Here is a 14,271-nt window from a genome sequence, read left to right on the forward strand (position 1 = left end):
CGTCACGCGCTCCTACAAAAAGAGCCAATCAGAAGGGCCATCTCGGAGGCGCGGCCAGGCGGGAGGCAGGAGGTCAGGATGTTTGAGGACCAATTAGGGCCCGCACTGGCGCGGGAGGCGGTACCAGTGGGCTAGGTTCCGAGTGGCCTCCCAGCTTTTAAAGGGCCCGGGTCAGGTGACTGGTTTCAGCCCCTGTCTGGCTCTCGGCCGGGGTCTTCGGGGGAGACAGGATGGGGGGACCCTCGGCCACATCGCTCCAGGGCAGATCCTGGAGATCTGGGACACTGGGCCTGTGGGAAGGCTGTAGGGTCGGGGTGTTGGTCGTGATCATCCCTCTGCTGTTGTCTCTGGACGGATCCGAGGCGCGGACTAGGAACGACTTCAGTCTGGTGAGTCACCGCCCGGTGGTCTCCGACCGGTGCCGCCCCCAGCCCCCGAGTCCCTCCCCGGCAGGACTCTGCCGGCTCCCCGATCCCTGCTCCCCGATCCCTGCCTTCCCGAGCGCCCCTTCTCCCTGCCAGCTCCAGAGCAAACCCTCCTTAGACTCCGGTGATCCTGTCCTGGATCCCTACCCCCACCCCTGCTGGGAACCTCCTGGGAAGCTCAGCATCTCCGGCTCCCTGGGTGCGTCTCCGGCTCCCTGGGTGCGTCTCCGGCTCCCTGGGTGCGTCTCTGGCTCCGGTGACAGTCCACGCCTCCCACAAAGGTGCAGCCGCTGGTGACCATGGAACAGTTGCTGTGGGTGAGCGGGAAGCAGATTGGCTCCGTGGACACCTTTCGCATCCCGCTCATCACCGCCACTCCTCGGGGTACTCTCCTTGCCTTCTCCGAGGCCAGAAAAATGTCTTCATCTGACGAGGGGGCCAAGTTCATCGCCCTGCGGAGGTCCACGGACCAAGGTAGAACGATTCCAGGCGTGGATAAGACCAGAGAAACTTGGAGGGCTGAGGCTTGAGACCCTCAAAGCCAACCCCTTAGGAGGAAATAAATGTCTATTGAAGCACCAGCTATATGACAGCTGATTCTGTGACTACAGCCATGAACCAAGTAGATCAAAATTCTGTGTCTGCCTTCATGGGACTTGTATTCTCCTAGTAAGAATTAGTCCACAGATATAGTAATTTAAAAAATTTGATCATTTGGGGTGGGGAAGTGGTCAAATTGATAGAGCAAGGAGTAGAGCAGGCGCTGGCATTTAAATAGGTGACATAGGGGCAAAGATTCAAGTTAGATGATTCTGAACAGTGGAGATTATAGGCTGGTAGCCCATGCCTATAATCCTAGCTACTCATGAGGCTGAGATCTGAGGATAGAAGTTAAGATACAGCCCAAACAAATCCATGAGACTCTAATCTCCAGTTAACCAGCAAGAAGTAGAGGGATGTCTCAAGTGATAGAGCCTCAAGCCATGAGCAGAAAAAGCCAAGTGAGAGTGCTAGGCCTTGAGTTTGAACCCCAGTATTGATATTTCAAAAAAAGAAAAAAGAATAAAGAAGTTCATGTAGTCTTAACATTCAATGTGCTACATGACAACTGAAGTAGGAAAGGAGAAGAGGGTGTAGTGGATAGATAAGGGAAAGTAGAATGATAAATGGATACCCCTTTATGCAACTATTTGAAGAGAATAACATTTTATTTTGTTTTTGTCAATCATTGGGCTTCAATTCAGGTCCTGGGTGCTATCCTGGAGCTCTTTTTGCTCAAGGCTAGTGCTCTTCAAGCCACTTCAAGCCACAGCTTCACTTCTGATTTTTCTGGTGGTTGATTGGAGATAAAAGTCTAGTGGACTTTCCTGCCCAGACTGACTTTGGACCATAAATATGAGATCTCCTGAGTAGCTAATGTTACAGAAGTGCCACCAATACTCAGGGAAGAAAACAATTTGAAGAAGAAAATGCCATGCAAAGGCCTTAAGGGGAGAAATATCAGGAATTACAGTTTTTATGACTTGATGATGTAAGGTGGGGCAGAACTTGTAGGGCCCTGGGGCCACATTATGGCCTTGGATTTCTAAGGAAAGGCAAGAAGTTAGAAAGAAGTTTTGGTTGAAGGCTGCCGGGGTCCACTGGCAGCGAACTGGGGTTCCTGACTTAGGGGGTAGGGACTTGGAAAAGAAGAAGACAAGGGAAAGATGGGCTCAGGAGGTCTACAGCTCAAGTCAGCAGCCCAAGACTGCAGCCTAAGGCGAGCTTAAGACTATAGTAAAGCTTAAGACTGTAGCCCCATTTATTTCTATGTTCCAATCTTAAATACTTTTCTTAAAGCCAGGAAACTGCCAGGTGTTGCATTCGTACAAAACTGCAATCAAGTAAACAAGAAGGGATTAACACAGCCCAAAGTCATGATAATAGCTCATTTCCTGTGTACTCTGGTGTGCAGGTCCAAGGTCACCCTGACCCCATACTCAGCCCCCAACAGAAGCCACCTCCAGAACACTCTGCATTTTTTTTTTCTTTTTCTTTTGAAACAGGTAGCACATGGTCTACTACAGAATTCATTGTAGATGATGGGGAAGCCCCGGATGGACTGAACCTGGGGGCAGTAGTAAGTGACGTGGACACAGGAGTGGTGTTCCTTCTCTACACCCTCTGTGCTCACAAGGTCCGCTGCCAGGTGGCCTCCACCATGTTGGTATGGAGCAAGGATGATGGCATTTCCTGGAGCCCACCCCGGAATCTCTCATTGGATATCGGCACTGAGATGTTTGCCCCAGGACCAGGATCTGGCATTCAGGTCTCTGTCCTGGGAGATGCATGGAATGGGAAAATTTCCCTGGGGAAATCTAAGGTGATATCCTAAACTGGATTCCTCCTAAAGAGAAGATCCCATAAACTCAGGTTTTCTGTCTTGGGTGGAAATATTTAGAAGAAACATCTGGGAGGAACATGGTACCAGGCAAAGATGGGACTGGTAAAGATAGGGCTTCCTTCTTGGGAATTGTCACAGGACTATGCCCCTCCCCCTTCAATCTATGAGGTCACTTTTTGCAACATAAAACATGGTAACTTTAAGTTCCTGAGTTTGGGCCCTCTTGTGTGTATCGTGTTCAGCAGCACACATTGAATGACCTGAGAAATTTATTCTTTAAGAAAAGAGCTTCTTGTGGAAGGTGGACAAAGATTAGCAAGATAGAGCAAGCTGGAATGGTGGCCATATTTGTAATCCTAGCTCCTTAGGAGGTGGCAGTAGAAGGATGAAGGTCTGAGGCTCTCCCATGCAAAATTGCCATACTCTATCTGAAAAATACTACAATAAAAAGAACTGGGGTCACGGTTCCAGTGGCAGAGCACCTGCCTAGTATGCATGGAACCCCGAGTTCAGACTCCAGTGCTAACACACACAAAGATAATTTGTTTGGACACCAGTGATGCAAGCCTGGAATCCTAGCTACTTACAAGGTTAAGTTCTGAGGATCCTAGTTCTAGGCTAGTCCAAGCAGGCAAATCCAAGAAAAAGTGGAAGTACAAATGTGGCTCAAGTGGTAGAGTGCCAGCCTTGAGCAGGAAAAGCAAAGTAAGTATGTGAGGCTCTGAGTTCAAGCCCCAGTACTGGCACAAACAAAAAAAAATTAATTTGGGCTGTAGTCTATGAGGTTTATTCAGTCTATATGTGTGGGATTTTTCTGGGACCATTAAGAAAGAAACCAGCCATGTCCTCACATTTGGGGGGTGGCCGATCCCCTGTTCTCTCCAAGGGCCCCAGCCTGTCTCCCTCTATGACACCCACCACCCACCCCTTCTCACAGAAACAGCGGGAGCCACAGAAGGGCCGGCTCATCGTGTGTGGCCATGGCACATTGGAAAGGGACGGGGTCTTCTGTCTCCTCAGCGATGACCACGGTGCCTCCTGGCGCTATGGGACTGGGATCAGTGGCATCCCGTATGGCCAGCCCAAGCGAGAAAATGATTTCAACCCTGATGAGTGCCAGGTGAGGAGCCCAGGACAAGTTGCCCACCCATTCCACCTACTGTACCCTCCAAGCACTATTCCTCCCACAGGCCCAGTCCTGAGTCCCTTCAAGGACAGAGCATTTCCCCTGCTCTCTTCATCCCACCCTCCACCCCCCAGATGCTCTCACAGCACTGTTCTCCTCCCTTAGCCCTATGAGCTTCCAGATGGTTCTGTCATCATCAACGCCCGGAACCAGAATAACTACCACTGCCACTGCCGAATTGTCCTCCGCAGCTATGACGCCTGTGATACACTGAGGCTAAGGGATGTGACCTTTGATCCTGAGCTTGTGGATCCCGTGGTGGCAGCTGGAGCTGTAGCCACCAACTCTGGCATTGTCTTCTTCTCCAATCCAGCCCACCCAGAGTCCAGTGAGTGCCTGAGGGGAGGGTGAACCAGGGCTGCTTTGGTGTCTACCCAAGGCCCGGGCAGACCAAACATCCTGCCTCTCCTAATCACTGCTCTTCCTAGGAGTGAACTTGACCCTGCGTTGGAGCCTCAGCAATGGTACCTCATGGCAGAAAGAGACAGTCCAGCTGTGGCCAGGACCCAGTGGCTACTCCTCCCTGACAGCCCTGGAGAACAGCAGGAATGGAGAAATGGAGTCACCCCAGCTGTACGTCCTGTTCGAGAAAGGCCTAAACCACTACACAGAGAGCATCTCCATGGTCAAAATCAGCGTCTATGGGACACTTTGAGCCACATCCTGCCCCTGGGGCAGAAAGTTCCAGACTCTGCCTTCAGGACCACAGCTCTGTAGAAGGTCTGCTGGGAATGCCTGAAGGACAGCTCCACTTTTCTTTGCACTCTACCCATTTGCCGATTCAACTTCACTTTGACAGGCAAATCACCCCCATTAGAATGAAAAACTCAGCCTTCTCCCCTGTCCCCCAAGAAGTCCTGCCCTCTCCTGGGAGTACTTTCTTTCTGCTACACTGGGTAAGGCTGCTCCCCTTTCTGTCCTACCAAGACAGAGGCTGCTCTTTTCTCAGACAGGGCTAGGAAGGGCTAGAGAAATGAATAAATGCAAACTCAGGAAACAGGCAAGGCCAAGCTGCTGAGAAGGGGTTAGAAGATACCAGCTTTGTAAAGGGTTGGTGAAAAGCCCCATATTTTAGTTTCAGGGCAGGGAACTGAGTACTCACACCCTCCTTCCCCTCACTATTTATGAATCGAAGTATTCAGAACTCAAAATTCTTAATGAAGCAAGGCGAGCATTTGTAGTCTCTGCAGTTCTGTCAGCGCACATCATGGTTCTGTTTTCATCATGTACATGGACTGGTAACTAGTGTGCCTATGGGAGAAATCTGAATCTAATGTACCACCCTGCTTTCACTCTGACTTCCTTCTTTTTTCTTTTTCTGGCTCCTGGGGCTTGAACTGTAGGCCTAGACACTGCTCTGAGCTTTTGTGCTGAGGCACTACCCCACTTCCAACTGTTTGTGATTAATTGGAGATAGGAGTCTCATGAACTTTCCAGTCTGGGTTGGCTTTGAATTGAGATCCTCAGATCTCAGCCTCGTGAGTAGCTAGGATTATAAGTGTGAGCTACCAGAACCTGGCTCTCCAACTTCTTTCATCTTCTTATTTGTTTTTTGAGGGGGGAGGTGTGTGTGTGTGTGTGTGTGTGTACATATATATGTCTTTTTTGGTACTGGATTGAACCCAAGACTTTGTACTTGCTAGGCAAGTGCTTTGCCACTGAGCTATATCCCCGCCCTCTGGTTTCCTTCATATAAACAGGAAACCAGGTTATTTTTCAGAGTTGTTATGAATAAGAAGATGAGCTCTGTAGGATACTTTGAAACCTAATCTTTCTTTCTTTCTTTTTTTCTTTCTTTTTCAATTTTCTAGTCCTGTTTGCTTTTCTAAGATACGGTCTTGCTGTGTCACCTATACTGGTCTGAAATTCACTATGTAGCCCAGGCTGGCCTTACATTTCATTCCTTCTGAGTGCTGGGATTACAGGTGGGCACCACTATGCCTGGTTAAATTAAATTTGATTGTTGTTTTATGGTGTGGGGCTCAAACCTAAAGTCCTACTCATTTTAGCTACATCTACAGTCCTGTTCCTTGTTACATACATACATGAAATAAGAAGTAGTTGTGGAAAATCAAATGGGCAAATGTCCCAAGCTAGCTGGGCCCAAAATAAGCACTTCCTATGATAAGTGATATGAAAAATCACTACTCCAGATGCTTCCAGCCTGTGCATGGGTGGGAGAGCCTTGGCTTTCCCATGTGAAGAAGAAGCATAGTGCCTGCACAGGAAGTGCAGAGTAGTGTACAGCTGTAGGAGACAGAGACAGGATGGAGACAAGAGTCTGAGGCCAGCCTGAGCAGATGGAGTGGCAAGATGTCCCCCAAACAAAAGAAAATCGGAATAGTTGTTGGGGTACCCATGTGGTAGAGTACTTGCTTAGCATGTGTAGTTTGTACCACACACGTAAAAGGAATGTTGAAAAGGACATGTGGATGGCTTCATGGTAAAGTATAGGCATATTATATCATATTCCCTGCTCAAAAAAAAATTGTGCATAGGCATAATGGCCTATGCCTGTAATTCCCACTTCTTGGAATCAAGGTTAAAGTTATGGAGATTTCTGTCAACACAAGCCTGTAATCATGCCTGTAATTTCAACTACTAGGGATGCTTACTTAGAGGATTAGAGTCAAAGCTGGCTGCAAAAGGACAGATGTTACATAAAAATAAGCTAAAGCTGGGTGCCAGCGGCTCATACTTCAATCCTAACTGCTAGGTTCTGGTTCAAAGCCAATCCGGGCAGACAAATCTGTGAGACTCTTATCTCCAATTAACCAGTAGAAAAACAAAAGTGGAGGTATGATTCCACTGGTAGAGCACTAGCAAACCCCAGTACCCGCATACACACAGAGAGAAAACGGATAAGTAAATAAGCTGAAACAAAAAAGGCTTATCGTGTAGTTCAAGTCCCTGAATGTGGACCTAACCATGCTGCATTAAATTTAGCTTTTTTTTTCTTTATTTTTTGTGTGTGGCCGGGGGTTTGGTCTAGTGGTAGGTTCTGGGTTGATCCCTAGCACTGCAATACTCAAATATTTTTAAAATTTGCAAGTGAGAGCTGGGCCCATGTATCACACCAGGAATCTTAGCTACTCAGGAGGCTGAGATCTGAGGATCCCAGTTCAAAGCCAACCTGGGCAGGAAAGTCCATGAGACTCTAATCTTTAATTAACCACCAGAGAACCAGAAGAGGCCGCCCCGTGGCTTAAAGTGGTAAAATGCTAACCTCAGAAAAAGCACCCACAACTGACAAAATAAAATAAAATTTATGTGTTTACAAAAATGCAAAAGCAAGGGAAGTAATTCCCATGAGGCCAATATATATATAGTTTTGATTTGTGTTCTGTTTTAAGATAGGTCCTCACCACGTTCCCAGGCTGGTTGCTAATTCCTGCCTCAGAGTCCCAAGTAGCTGGGACAATAGATAAGCTATTACCATATCTGTGGTTCATGTCTATAGTCCCAACCCTTGGCAGGTGGAGGCAGGAAGATAATTTAAGGCCAGTTTGCACTATATAGGGTGACACTGTCTCAAAAAGAAAATAAAAACTATGGGGCCAGGAGTTTGGCTTAGTGGTCGAGTGCTTGCCTAGCATACACAAAAACCCAGGTTTCATTCCTCCAAACCACATATATAGAAAAAAAAAAGCCGGAAGTGGTGCTGTGGCTCAAGTGGTAGACCACTAACCTTGAGGAAAAGCCCAAGGACAGTGCCCAGGCCCTGAGTTCAGTGCCCAGGACTGGCAAAAAAAGAAAGAAAGAAAGAAAGAAAGCCGTGCACTGTTGTCTCATGCCTGTGATCCTATCTTCTGAGGAGGCTGCGCGCTGAGAATCAAGATTTCAAGGCCAACCTGGGTATAAAAGTCCAGGGGCCTCTTGTCTCCAATTAACCAGCAAAAAGCCAGAAGTAGATCAGTGACTCAAGAGGTAGACTGTCAGCCCTGAGCACAAAAAGTCAATCAAGAGCAGGGGGCTTTGAATTCAAGCCCAGCACAGGTACACAAAATAAAAGGGAACTGTCCTTGGGCTTTCTCAAGACTAGGGCTCTACCACTAGAGCCACAACATGACTTCTGGCTTTTACTGTGTATGCGACAAATCAAAACCAGGGCTTTGTGCATGCTAGGCAAGCACTCTACCATTAGGCCACGCTCCTGGCCCCAAGAGAAAAAGTTTAAGTGTTGCATGTTTACTTTATTTTGTCCCTCATTGTCCTCCTTCCCTGTATCAGGGATCAAACCCAAGGCCTGACATTCATTAGGCAAGAACTCTGCCACTGAACTCTGTCCTTAACACTCATTTGCTTCTTGTTCCTCTTTTCCTTTCCTTTTGTTTTTAAGTTTTAGCAACGATTTATTTTAGTATATTTAAAGTATGTGTATATATATACATATGTATTTAGTACATGTTATTTAGTGTATTTTAGTTAAAGTAAGGAGAACAAGAGAAGCATTCCTTGCTCCCTATTTAACCAATCAGGAAATTATATTCCTTTTCCTTTATTTTTGGGTTTGAACTCATGGCCTGGGCACTGTCATTGAGTTTTTTTTTTTTTTTTTTTTTTTTTTTTACCAGTCCTGGGGCTTGAACTCAGGGCCTGAGTGCTGTACTTGGGCTTTCTCAAGGCTAGAGCTCTACCACTTGAGCCACAGCACCATTTCTGGCTTTTTCTATGTATGTGGTACTGAGGAATTGAACCTGGATCTTCGTGCATGCTAAGCAAGCACTCTACCACTAGGCTAAACTCCCAGCCCCTGTCGTTGAGCTTTGGTGCTTAGGGCTGACACTCTACCAGCTCTACTTCCAGCTTTTTTTTTTTTTTTTTTTTGCCAGTCCTGGGCTTGAGCTCAGGGCCTGAGCACTGTCCTTGGACTCTCTCAAGGCTGGAGCTCTACCACTTGAGCCTCAGCACCATTTTCGGCTTTTTTCTATGTATGTGGTACCGAGGAATCCAACCCGGGTCTTCGTGAATGCTAGGCAAGCACTCTACCACTAGGCCAAACTCCCGGCCCTACTTCCAGCTTTTTCATAGTTAATTGGAGATAGGACTTTCATGGACTTTTCTGCCTACAATGGTTTTGAACTGTAATCCTCAGATCTCAACCTAGAATTACAGGCATGAGCTACCTATGCTCGGCATCCTTTTCCTTTCTTTTGCTGATAGATCATTAAAGGAAATGATACCTAATATACACCATTAGGTATCAGGTATCATTTCATTCTTTTTTTTGCAGGGGGGTCGGTTGTGGGGCTTGAACTCTGGGTGTGGACACTGTCCCTGAATTCTTCAGCTCAAGGCTACTGCCCTATCCCTTGAGCCACAGCACCATTTCTGGTTTTCTGGTGGTGACTGGAGATAAGAGTCTCACAGATTTTCCTGTCTGGGCTGGCTTTGAACCACAGTCCTCCAACCTCAGCTTCCTGAGTAGCTAGGATTAAAGGTGAGAGTCACCACACTTGGCTAACATTTCATTCTTTTTAAATGAACATTGCATACTCAAAATTTAAGGATAATGTTGGTATCATTTAATAGCCACCTATTCTTCAAATTCCCTCAGATATCTCAGAAATCTTATTCAGAGCTGAGTTGTTCAAATTAAGACCCAAGAAAAAATGTAAATTGCATTTGGATGGCTCATAGGTTGTTTGTTTTGTTTGCCAGTCCAAGGGCTGGAACCCAGGGCTTGGGTACTGTCCTTGAGCTTCTTTTGCTCAAGACTTGCACTCAACCAGTTGAGCCACAAGGCCACTTCCAGCTTTTTTCTGTTTATGTGGTACTAAGGAATCAAACCCAGGGTTTCATGCATGCTAGCCATGCACTGCTACCAGTAAGCCACATTCTCAGCATTAAATCTCTTGCTCTACAGTCACCTGCCACCTCTCCCTCTTTTGACTGATTTATTTTGAATGCCCTGTAGCTGAAATATTCCACTCCCAGGATTTATCACGTTGCCTTCTTGCTGCCATTTAGCTCCTGCCTCCACCTCTTGTTTTTCCAAGTATCAAGCTGCAACGAGTTAAGTTCAATTTGGATTCCATTTTGGAGGAATTCCTTCGTGGGTATGGTGTGCTTCCATCTGCCGGACTAGAGGGCTGGTGCTGTCTGTCTGAGCTGACAGTAGTGGTTTCAGATGGCCACAGCCTGAGCCCTGCCTCCTCCGGAAATTTCCACTGCCAACTTTCCAACAGATTCTTTCATCTGCAGATGTGTATTGCCTGATTCAGTTATTGCATGAGAAGTTGCAAAATGATGACTTAAATTCTCTTAGTTTCTTCCTCATTTACTAGCCAGCTACCCCATTTCTTTGTGTGTGTGCATGCTCATGAGCCAGTACTAGGGCTTGAACTCAGTGTCTGGGTGCTATCCCAGTCTTAAGACTGCTGCTCTATCACTTGAGCCATAATTCCACTTCTGGATTTTTGGAGTTCAATTGGAGGTAAGAGTTTCATGTACTTTCTTGTCCAGGTTGTCTTCGAATCACAATCCTCAGTTCTTAGCCTTCTGAGTTATAGGCACCTGGCTATTTGCCAGAATTTTTTGGTAATAAAATGGGCTTTCCCTCTTTCCAGACTAATTGGTTACCCTAAAACATGATTTATAAAAGAAAGGCAAGACCTATACTTAATTTTCCCTGTCTATGACAAGCTCTCAGAATATCATGATGTCCCCGTGTCACCGCAGGGACACTTCCAGAGGTATACAAGAAGCAGAGGAGGGGCCGGGAGTTTGGCCTAGTGGTTAAAGTGCTTGCCTAGCATGCACGAAGACCCGGATTTGATTCCTTGGTACCACATACATAGAAAAAAGCCGGAAGTGGTGCTGAGGCCCAAGTGGTAGAGCTCTAGCCTTGAGAAAATCCAAGGACAGTGCTCAGGCCCTGAGCTCAAGCCCAGGACTGGCAAAAAAAAAAAAAAAAAAAAGAAGCAGAGGAGCAGCCACAGAAGGGGACTGGGAACATGGCTCAGTGGTACTCACCTGCTTAATTAACATGCATGCCACCCTGGTTTCAACCCCAACACACACAACAAAAAGGAAGGGGAGGGTAATTGTTGTAACCTGTGGCAACCGCGAACAAGACAATAACGGACCCCAGATGGTGAAACTGAGGCTTGGGGCACCCGGGGCCTGTAGTCTTCCTCCAGCTCCACATGTCCTGAGTTCATCTCACAAGGGACCGGGGTGTATAAAGTGAGATCACAATAACCTTGAAGTCACAAGCATTAGCCATGTAACACATTCAAGTGATAAGCAGCTCTTATCTTAAGAAGCAAGTGCAAGCAGCAAATACCTATTAACACAGATTTTTGTCTGTCCCTAAATTTCCAGAAAGTTTGGTGTGGAATTAGCCTACACCTAGGATTGGAATCTGAGGTCCTTCAAGCCAGCACTGACTGAGCATTTCAGGAGACATTCAGCGTTCTGAGAGTTCAGGGAAGAGGCTCCCCATCCTCTCAATCTTTCCATGTCTCACAACCTTTTTTTTTTTTTTTTGTCTGTCCTGGGAACTAAACTCAGGTCCTGAGCACTGTTCTTGGGCTTTCCTCAAGGCTAGTGCTCTACCACTTGAGCCACCACACCACTTCCGGCTTTTCTATGTATGTGGTACCGAGGAATTGAACCCAGGTCTTTGTGCAAGCTAGGCAAGCACTCTACCACTAGGCCAAACTCCCAGTCCTTCATTTCTAATCTTAACACAACATGTGATGAATGCTGGTGAGTAAGCAGAAGTGATCACACACCTGACAAAGTTATTTTTTGTTTTTGTGCCAATCCTGGGTCTTGAACTCAAGGTCTGGATATTATCTCTAAGCTTCTTTTTGCTCAAGGCTAGTCCTCTACCATTTGAGCCACAGTACCACTTCCAGCCTTTTCTCAGTAGTTGATTAAAGATGAGAGTCTCATGGACTTTCTTACCCATGCTGGCTTTGAACCATGATTCTCAGCTCTTAAACTCCAGAGTTGCTAGAATTATAGGCGTGAGCCACTGTTGCCCAGACCAACAAAGTATTGCTGACCGTTTTATTGGTCACAAATAGTGGGAAAGAATAAGGGGAGAGGGTGCTTGGCTCAAGTGACAGAGCACGTCTCTTAACAAGCTCAAGTCCCTGATACTGAAAAAAAAAAAGAAGGAAAGAAAAAAAAGTAATAATAAAAGAAACAGTGATACTAAGAATATCTGCCCAAGAGCTACTGTGAGGTAAAACAGAAGCAGCAGGTGGCTGTGAGTCAAGAACCCTTAGCTTGGCAAGGTGACAAGGACCTCCTCACAGACCCAATGACCCGTGATAACCTGAGCAAGCTGGGGACCCAGCACATAACTGCAAGTTCAGAACCCTAGAGTTTGCTGTTTTTTGTCTCCCCCACCACCCAGTGCTTATAAACGGTGCCTGAGACAAACGCTATCTCAGCCCTGTACTACTGAACCCCAGACAATCCTAGATAAAAGGTTTAAACAAAATTCTAGTACAAAGTTTAGCTGGCAGAAAGAAGGGAAATCCCCTCAAACAAACAAAAAAATTAAAACTGGTGGTATAAATGTAGTCCTGGTTATTCCACAGGCAGAGGTCAAAATAGCCAAGGCAAAAAGTTAGCATCTGAACGAACAAGTCAGGTGTGGTCCACAGTGGGTTATCCCTAGGCACTGGTGGGTAGGAGAATCTCACAGTGCGGCCAGCTGTGGACAAAAATTTAAGACCCTACCCAACACAGAAGCCAAGCAAAACGAGCCGGGAGTACAGCGCAAGTGGTAAAACTCCTGCCTAGCGAGTGTGAGTCCCCGGGCAAAAACTCCAGTACCACCGAAAGAAAGAAAAGAGGAAGTACTGGGAGCAGGGCCTAGTGATAGAGTGCTTGCCTAGCATGCACAAAGCCTTGGATTTGATTCCCCAGTACCACATACACAGAAAAGGCTGGAAGTGGTGCTGTGGCTCACGTGGTAGAGCACTGGCCTTTGAGAAAACCCAAGGACAGTGCTCAGGCCCTGAATTCAGGGATGAAGTTCAGTAGTAGAGTGCTTGCCTACTATGTGTGAAGTTTAAGCTCCAACACTGCAAAAGGAGGAAGGAAAGAAGGACAAAGACAGTGTCTGGAAAATTCCAAACCCAAGTTCACATTTCCTGTGGAAATGAAACCAAAAATAATACTTACTGTAGCCCCAAAATGTGCAAGTCAGAAGTTTGTGGAACCAGATCTCAAGGCCTATGCTGATTACACACTATTTTTATTTATTTGTTTGCCAGTTCTGAGGCTTGAACTCCGGGCCTGGGCACTGTCCCTGAGCTTTTTGTTCAAGGCTAGCATGCTACACTTGAGCCACAGCATCATTTCTGGCTTTTTCTGTTTATGTGACACACCTGTACTGAGGAATCAAACCCAGGGCTTCATGCATGCCCTCTACCACTGAGCCACATTCCCAGCCTGAGACTCTTAACTGTATATTATCAAGCTGAGCGTGATGTACATCTGTAATCCCAGCACTTGATGGGCTGAAACAGAACTTGAGGCCTGCCTGGGCTACCTAGAGGGACCTTTATCAAGACAAAACAGCACAAAACCAACAGCCAGGCACCAGGCCTCATTCTTATAATTCTAGCTACTCAGGAGGCTGAGATCTGAGGATTGTGGCTCAAAGCTAGATAGGGCAGGAAGTTTGTGAGACTCTGATCTCCCAATTAACTACCAAAAAAGCTGGCAGTGGTGTTGTAGCTCAAGTTGTAGAGCACTAGCTCAGGGGCAGTGCTGAGGCCCTGAGTTCAAGCCCCAGGACTAGCACACACACAAAATTATCGTACATGCTAGGTGCCGGTGGCTTAAGAGTCTGATATTTGAGAATTAAGGTTCAAAGCCAACCTGGAAAACAAATGGAATTTATCTCTAACCAACAAAAAGCCAGGCATTAGGACTGTGACTTAAGTGATCGAGTGCCAGCCTTGAGTGAAAAAGCTAAAAGACAGAACCTAGGCCCTGAGTTCAACAAGCTACCCAACTGGCACACACACAAGCATGCAGGCACACACGTGCATGCATGCACGTACATGCACACACACCTGTACATTATTATATACATTGTGCATGTGTATAAACTTACAAAAAATAAGATAGGAAACTTCTCAGTAAAAGCAAGACAACAAAGACGGAAGTGTTGGGGAGACAGTGGCAGCTCAAGTAGAAGAAGTGAACATGTCACCATCAGTGTTTTGCTTCAGGATCTTGTGTGTGTGTGTGTTGACAGTGGAACTTGAACTCAGGACCTTGAGCTTACTCAGCCTTCATGCTTG

The 14,271-nt window shown here is 46.5% G+C and overlaps 1 protein-coding gene across 1 annotated transcript; it reads left to right on the top strand.

The window, feature by feature from the left end:
* Positions 1–125: 125 nt before the first annotated feature.
* Positions 126–5,778, top strand: Neu1 (neuraminidase 1). Its single transcript, XM_090355990.1, has 6 exons — positions 126–389; positions 707–899; positions 2,471–2,733; positions 3,746–3,928; positions 4,100–4,322; positions 4,423–5,778. Exons 1-6 carry the CDS (start codon positions 231–233, stop codon positions 4,647–4,649), a joined length of 1,248 nt encoding a protein of 415 aa, XP_090212116.1. The 5' UTR covers positions 126–230; the 3' UTR covers positions 4,650–5,778.
* Positions 5,779–14,271: the final 8,493 nt, after the last annotated feature.

This window comes from Megascapheus bottae, chromosome 22 (genome assembly GCF_031878675.1).
Source record: "Megascapheus bottae isolate mThoBot1 chromosome 22, mThoBot2.hap1, whole genome shotgun sequence".
Lineage (NCBI taxonomy): Eukaryota > Metazoa > Chordata > Mammalia > Rodentia > Geomyidae > Megascapheus > Megascapheus bottae.

What these genes read in the sequence shown, in the direction of transcription:
- Neu1 (XM_090355990.1), top strand. Translation starts at nt 231, where the DNA reads ATGGGGGGACCCTCGGCCACATCGCTCCAGGGCAGATCCTGGAGATCT. An exon ending in GCGGAGGTCCACGGACCAAG is followed by an intron (nt 900 to 2,470) that starts GTAGAACGATTC and finishes CTTTTGAAACAG; the next exon opens with GTAGCACATGGTCTACTACA. An exon ending in TCAACCCTGATGAGTGCCAG is followed by an intron (nt 3,929 to 4,099) that starts GTGAGGAGCCCA and finishes CTCCTCCCTTAG; the next exon opens with CCCTATGAGCTTCCAGATGG.